This window comes from Athene cunicularia, assembly GCF_003259725.1.
Source record: "Athene cunicularia isolate RWA chromosome 5 unlocalized genomic scaffold, athCun1 chr5_part2, whole genome shotgun sequence".
Classification (NCBI taxonomy): domain Eukaryota; kingdom Metazoa; phylum Chordata; class Aves; order Strigiformes; family Strigidae; genus Athene; species Athene cunicularia.
Window position 1 is genome coordinate 725,368 of NW_020799102.1, and position 7,919 is coordinate 733,286.

The 7,919-nt window shown below is 43.0% G+C and overlaps 1 protein-coding gene across 1 annotated transcript; it reads right to left on the reverse strand.

The window, feature by feature from the left end:
* Positions 1-1,044: 1,044 nt before the first annotated feature.
* TMEM80 (transmembrane protein 80) lies at positions 1,045-7,913 on the reverse strand. The gene is made up of 5 exons (XM_026850311.1): positions 7,807-7,913; positions 5,037-5,053; positions 2,883-2,976; positions 2,681-2,773; positions 1,045-1,366 (listed from the first exon to the last, which is right to left on the reverse strand). The coding sequence occupies exons 1-5, from the start codon at positions 7,823-7,825 to the stop codon at positions 1,161-1,163; spliced, it is 429 nt and encodes a 142-aa protein (XP_026706112.1). The 5' UTR covers positions 7,826-7,913; the 3' UTR covers positions 1,045-1,160.
* Positions 7,914-7,919: the final 6 nt, after the last annotated feature.

Consider the following 7,919-nt stretch of genomic DNA (forward strand, 5'->3'; position numbering starts at 1 on the left):
GGCAATACGGGGCTGGCACCACTGTATTTCCAGCTCCTGGGTAGTGCAAATTAGCGCAGACGTCAGGCGCTCCTTCCCAGTGCAGGCGAGGGGCCCACAGCAGCAGGATCAGAAGAGTCCTTTGCACACATCCAGTCTCGCCCAAATCCTCCTTTGTGTAGCTTCACTGTAGCTTAGGAGCTGAACAAAATGCTCTGCACTTCAAACACTTCTTAGATCTAAACCATTATTTATTTGAATAAATAAATACAAAAATAGGAAACTCTGAATATAAAACCTGCTTGTACAAAACCCCCACAAACTCCCCAAGCTTTACATTAATATATATATATATATATTTTTGATACAGTAAAAAAATCTGAAATTGCACACAGTTCTTCATTTAAAAGACAAGGCTTGCATGTAGTAACTTTTGCAGAATCATGGAAACCAACACATGTAACACCAAACAGAAATGCACCTAACAAAATAGGACAGAAGGGTGAATGAGTGGTGAATATTTATCTTAAGGCCATCCTATTTAATCAAACATACCCTCGCACTACAGGGCTCTGCGTCAGTAAGAACCAGCTGCCCAAACCCTGTAGCTCAGCTCTCCAGGTATGCGTAAAACTCAATTCAACTCTCTCCCACTGGGCTAAGTCAGATACTGCCCTACTAAAGTCAGGGAAATTACCACTGGGGTCTGAAAACACAAATGAGAGCAGCAGAAAAACTGTGCCCTCAAAGAGCAGCGTGTATGTAGCAAGGCAGAAATGAGTCCAGACTCTATTGGCCTGATTCATTTCTGTGTCACTTTGGTCGTATGTTGCTGCTATATAATAAAAACTCATATCATCTCAACAGCAGGTAGGTAGGTGATGCACTGGCTACTATTTTGCGTTGGGAATGAATATTTAGTATCAGTCCCTGTGGGTTTTTTTGCTGAACCACCTCTTGCATTTGCCCATAAATAAGTGAACTCATGAGATAGTGCAGCACAGCTGCTAGACAGGATGGTTTACCCAACATTCAGGGAGATATCTGCCCCTCAGAAATTTGTACTTTAAACACAGGAAAGTTTTAGGGGATTTTTGTATGTATAAGAATTAAATATTTGAAATATAAAACCACTCTTGTAGAAGAAATGTGTTGAAAACATGCTGAAAAACTGCTAGGGTTTATCTGACAAAGGCAGCAATGGCTATGACCTTTAGTACTGACTCAAGCCCATATGTAAAGAGGAGAACAGCGTTTATAATGACGTCTGCTTTCAGCACGTAGGTTTGCCACAACAGGAAATACACAGACAGAATCACACTTCCGACCGTGATCACAAGACTGAGCCCTAACGGAGCCTCTTCTTCTGTCAGGTTACCCATTGAACCTCGAAGGAAACAAAAAGCTGATATGAGTCTCTGATTTCTTCTGACAATATCACAAGCCACAAGTCGAGAGTATTCCTGTTCAAAAAAGACTCTAGCCCTTCCAACTCAGAGTACACTGAAATACTGGTCTGAATCAAGGCTCTGTCAGTAAATGTACGGATAAACCCAAACACCAGTGGACAATCCATCTCTTGCTCACCAAAGTTAATCTAAATAAAGAGCAGTTGGTTGATAAAGTCAGGCTGCCTAACTTTTCTTAACACAGATAATCCGTTCTGAAGCTTCAAGCATTCTGATCACTCAGCTTCTTAGTCAACCATCAAACCTTCCTCCAGTCCCCCCCGGCCCTGTGCTTAGGGTGACAACTTGGTGACTGCATTGCACATCTGAGAGCATTCAATCCTCATGTTAAAATCTTACGAAACGTAGAATCTTCAATACTCCTGGCTAATGTCTTCCTATTTCAAATCGCTCTCTCACTGTGGTGAAGCTGCACTTCTCTCTTCCTTCCATCTTCTTTGTAAGCTAGTCTCAGTAGATTTTGCTGTTTAACTACATTAGACTGAAACTCACTTCTTTATTCATCCACCAGGCTCCAAGCAAGCATATGCAGAGTGCTTTAAGGCACTGGCTAAATTCACCCCTACAGCAAGTCGGCTGAATTCAACAGAGATCCACCTTGCATAAATGTCAGCAATATTGAGCATGAATTTTAATAACTTGACTTTTTAGAAAAAGGACTTTATGATGTTTTAGTAAGCTATGGACAGGGATCAGGGGGCACTTTATGCTGTTCTGAATGAAACGAAGATGTTAGGACTGGCATATGTCTTCAGAAGGAGTGAAAGGAAAAGGTACAGGCATGGTGGCAGCCGTACGTTGCCCAGGGACGTCCTTGCCATCCCGGGCTCCACAGGGCTCCCGCCATTTGGTTACCTGTGCAGGCTGCTGGGGCAGCTGAAGGGAGCTCTGTCACCTCAGTGAGTGGAACTCTCTGATGTTCAGCACGTTCATTCTCACACAGCATGCTCACTTGCAAACAGCATTCCAGCTGTCCCAGTTCTATTGCTTTCTGACAACCTAGCTGTTCTCTTAATGGTGTTATAGATTATATTTCATATGAGAGCAGATTCTATTTGAGCCTCTGGCCAAATCTATTGATCAGTCAGATAAAGTTTAATGACATAAATGAACAGTCTGCAAATATCTGCTAGTCTGCTAAAGTAGCATGTTTTGACACACACTCAATTTCAGAATGATTAATGTTTAAAGATTATATTCCACGGAAAAGGCACGGTGATAACATGACATACCCAAGTATAATCGGAGCACTTCAAGAATGGCCATAATGAAAAGCAATGCAAGATCTGGAGCCAAAAAATCATCTGGATAACTGAAAACTTGACCTGTAGAATAACACAGAGTAAATAAGTCAGGAAAACACAGTAGGCTGACAAACCACAACTATCCCATAAGCACACAGCCTACTTCTGTGTTAGAATACGTGCAACTTACTTTTATAAATAATCATTGCAAGAGTTGCCGCGAAGTAAAAGATGTAATAAATCCCATTTACATAAAATAGTAACTGTAAAGGAACAGATGACAGCTGATAACTGTTGTTAAGGATTTCTCATAGCAATGTGGTGGGATCCATTTCATAAAATCATCATTTCCCAGAAACCTCAAAATACAGTGCTGTGCCTTTTTATACTAAATGGTTCAGCTATGACTGGCCTATTGGTAGGGTTCAGAAAGTAACCTGAGATTGCAAATACCAGGAGTTAGGATAAAAGCTTGCTGTTTCAGGTTTGGCTTTAGTTCCTTTTTAAAAAAATTTTATTTGGTATGTAGTGGGGTATTTGTTAGCCTAAGGAAATGAGGGGGGTGTGTATATGTACATTTCCCCAGACAACTTCTGTACCTGTTAGTCAGCCTTAGGCAAGTTGACAGAGGGTTGGCAGGCTCCAATACATCAAATTCCTGTATGTTCTTGAAAATAGGTGGCTCTGTGAAGCAGACAGGCCCTTTTACTGCCTACATGATGGAGAGTCTGAAAGCTCTGCTCTTCGTTACATGCCTGAGAAAGGCCACAAGCTCAACTTTGAGATGCAAATTTTTAAGAAACAGACTTCCTTAATTCCCTGCTCACAAAACTAACTGCTATATACTGTGAGATAGTATTTAGCTTTAGTTATTTGTCTGTCTATGTGGATCCACTGCCAAGGTATCTGAGAGCTCCACAATCCTTAATGCATCCTCAAAATGCCCCTGAAGGGCAGGGAATATGGCACATGCTGTCGTACAAATGGGGGGAAATTACTTGCAGGCTCAGGACAGATTCTTCTCACCTGTAACCATGCCAAGATGAGAGCCATCCTAAAATTAGAGTCTGAATTAGCCGCCTGGGCTCCCTCTGGAGTTGGCAGAGATAAGCATGTCCCTAGCAAAGGAGCTCCGGAGCAGTGTGCGATGAACGGCTGGCTGGTGTTAAACTGTGCCAGCTCCCTCTCTGATTGCACAGGAGTTGAAATGCCTCATTTACAGGGGGTACTTCACAGTTAAATGTCTTCAAGAGCCCCCCTTTTCCCCCGCATAGGCACAGTTCTTATATAGTAGGTACATACATACTGAAAGAATAATTTTCTCTTGAGATGCAGCAGCATGTTACTAATGCAATAAGGGAGACACGCATAGGACATCCTGGGACTCACCACCACATGGAAAAGTTGCAATATGGCTCCAAGAATCCAGAAAGTTTGATCATTCATGTGTATTTTTGATAACCAAATGATACTAAATGCCTTTCTTAGCATTACATAATACAGAGTAATTTATATGAGGAAGTTATCAGTGCAGATTCATTATTTCCACATCTGTCTTTCTATACTTAAAATATTCTTTATCCTCCCCTCTCTCCCCCAGCCCTTCTCAAATCCTCTGGATCTCTCGAAGCAGGGACCTCAGCCCAGGTGCCTTTTACAGGAACTGCCCATCCAGTTTCTGAACGGAGCACCCACCCACACACAATGAATGTATTCTCGTTCCCAGAGAAGCTCATTTTATTAAAACAGAACCAGGTTTTTGTGTTTTTCCAGTTGAAGGGAGGTGGAGCAAAAAATTACTAGATAGGTTCTAGGCATGGAAATCTCTGAAGCCAAGGGTGTCTCCTCTGAGGAGGTTACTTAGATCTTGGCAGGAGTAAATGTAGAGTGAATTAACATCAGGGAAGAGGAAGTACAACTGAAAGCTGCTTTTTACTACCTCTTATTGGCTGTCAGCTGTTTGCAAAGTGTGTTGCATGGGGTTCATGGCCATCAGTCCACAAATCAAATTTTCAGCTTTGCTTCCTAAGGAAAGGAGTTACGTGATCCTAAATGGTGAGTGCCTGCCCTCTGTCCAGACCGCAGGGTGAGTTAAAGGGGTTTCTGCAGGAGTGGGAGCCGAGCAGGGCAAAGCCTCAGCTAAACCCCAGCTAATGCTGCAAAAACCATCTTCCCTTGGAAGAACTGTTTTCCCAGTTTTGCTTCCTAAAGATGGTGCTGATGATGGAAAACTCGAAGAATAACACAAAAATAGCATTGTGCAGATTTAGGAAGGTATGAATGCTTTTCAGCCAGTCTTCCTGACGATTCCCACATGTGAGGGATAAAGGTACAAAAAGGATACAACTGATGAAGTTCTTCCTTTCCGTTGAGAAGGAAAAAATAAAGAGAAGAAAATCAGTCTATTTACTGAAAGGGCTGTAGAAACATTCAAACAAGTGATGTTACTAGAGAGGTCAAGCATGCTTGGAGAAAAGTTTTCCTCAGTTCACTGAAAGACTTACTATTTGCTCAGATCATGCAGCTCAGGTTCCAAAAATAACTTTTTCAAATACATGAATTCTAAAGTAATTTTGGGGAAATCCCTGTTGTGAAGTCACTTTCACAGAGGAACCCATCTCTTTCAAAACACAAGGTAAGCAGGCATTACCTAGAACTCGTTTATCCTGTCCTTTCACAGCAGATGACGCCTCATCCCCTCTAACTATGCAGGAACAAGGGAAACATGCGAGGGAACCTGAATGCTCCATTTGGTTTTATATCGTGAGAAAGCGTTCATGTAGAACACAGGGCTCCCTGGTTCCTCTAAATAATGTCCTTCCAAACCAGTTCCCTTCAAAAGCAAAGTCATTCTATGTAAAACCATGATATGTTCTGATCACCCACAAAAATCGTACCTTTTCTATAAGCTAACTGGGTTTTGGGGTTTTTTTTAAATAAATAAAATTCCCTTGCAACGTGATGGCACTGACCTACTGAAGCACCTCTTAAGTAACTCATTAACATTCTTAGCCTCTTTCAGACACATGAGCAATTGAAAAGTTACAATCTCTGTTTCAGAGAGAGCAAAACTGTCTGTGAAAGGTCTCATTCATCTTCTCAGAGACATCTCATTATCATCAAACCAGTGAGACATACGTCACTATCTTCATCCCTGGGCTTCTTGAGGTTAATGTCCTCATCACCTAATAGTTTTATGCAGTTGGGCCCAAATTAATCCCCACTAACTTTAAGCACCTAATTGAGGTATCCAATTTGGGAATTTAGTGGAAATAGGCAAGCAATTTTAGAAGGTGATTCATACTGTCTGTAATCTGAAATGCCTTCTGGACGTGCTTCATAAGTCCCAGTAAAGGGACTTTAGGCTCCTAACAGACTCGTCCCTTCACTTAGACAAAATGCGTTTTGATGAACACTTTCTTTCATTTTGCAGAATGGGAGTTAAAGGTTTCATTACACATCCTGTTCTGCAGTGACTGATGGTTTTGTGTTTGTATTTGTACATCTTTGAAAGACGCGTTTGTATTTGTACCCTGGTATAAACCTTCATGTGAAAGTAATACCTTGTGTCAAGATGCTGTGCTTCTTTTCTTCCACAGCAGTAAGATGTCTCCATTTTGAAGTCATTTTAGACTGTGAAGTAGGATGTTAATTTGAAATACCACAGCTGCATGTGTAGGCATGTTATTATTCCAAAGTGTCCAGACAAGGAACTTCTTCTGTATAACCGAACACCAAGCTATACCGGTGTAGCCTCATCCATGCTGAGCACCTACACTGTCATGATGCCAATGGTATAATTAGAATAGGATAATTTTACTGTACAGGCAATCCCTAATGAATTCCCTAATGGTAGTTCCCCGACTTTATGTTTAAACTGTGGGTTTTTGGTTTTGGTTTTTTTTTAAAATCATTTTCCACAAGAGGGCACTGACCATTCCTGCATCTGTTCCAAGAAGGGGTTTGACAGCCACCATTACTTGGAACATGCTGCCTCCCCCTGAGCAACAGGGGACATTTCACACGGCTTAAACATTTAAACCCCACAACACACCTGTGAAAATGATACTGCAGTTAAGTAGTAATTATTATGCCAGATTAATACATTATTTCAGGTGTAACAGCAGGTTGCTAATCCCAGAACCCTGAGATCGACTCACTGGTAGGATTAATGAAGTCTGCATTGCTGCTGGGGGCTTTTTAAATTGGAAGGCACACTAACAATTTTAAAGCATTTATAAGAAGCACACAGACTTGCAGCAGCAAGAAGTGCTCTGCTAAGGGCGGCATTTGCATTAGTGAGACGTGGCGTAGTGAGTTTCCAGGGCGTGCAGGTCAGCAACCCGTTTCTGCCTGTGTAAGGCTTGTATGGTCCAGACAAAAAGAGAGTGTAACACTTGATCCCAGCTGTATGAATTCGTTATCGTGATTGGGAGTGACGCGGTACATGCTTACTTGAGGTAGAACACAGCCCATTTTCTAAAAAAACCGGGTTTAATGCCAAAGCTATATTAAAAGCATGCAACAGCTATAGTTAACATTACTCAATTCACCTCATTACACTTGTTTTTAGGACTTTGGCAAAGGCTAGTTGTTCAAACCAAAGTTGTCAAAACCAACTTTGTCCACCTAGGGCTGAAATTTACATATTTGGGAGAAGACCTTTGACCTCTTTGAAATAAGTGAAAATTAATAATTCCGACCACACTAATGAAGAACTTTTTTTTTCCTCTCTGAATCCCACTGGTTCATAATTTGAAGCAAAGACCTGATTTTCAAGGGATGTCACTCGGCCTGAGGAAAACGATTTGCCTATAAAGGTGCTCCTCGCCCCGCACAAGCGCCGAGCCCCTGCTGACGCTGACACAGGGCCCGCAGCTGCCGGGATGTACCTCAGCGTGTCGGGGCTGTCACGATATGGCTATGGGGCTGGGCCTAGCTCAAGCTCGGTCCCCACCTCGCTCTCATCATGACCTCCCCGCCCGGGGGCGGCGAGGTAAGAAACAGTGTCCCCCCCCTCCTCCTCCCCGGTCACTCTCCGCCGCGCCGAGACGCGAGGCGGTGGTGGTGGGGTGGTCAGAACTGTTGGTAACGGGTGACAACGCGCCGCTCACCTCGCCTCATACCCGCCATCTTGGCGGCCCGCCCCCGCCGAGTCCTCCAGCGTCCCGGCAGGCTGTGCGCCGCGACCGTTCGTCCGCGCGCGCCTGGGCGGAGCCGGCTGCCC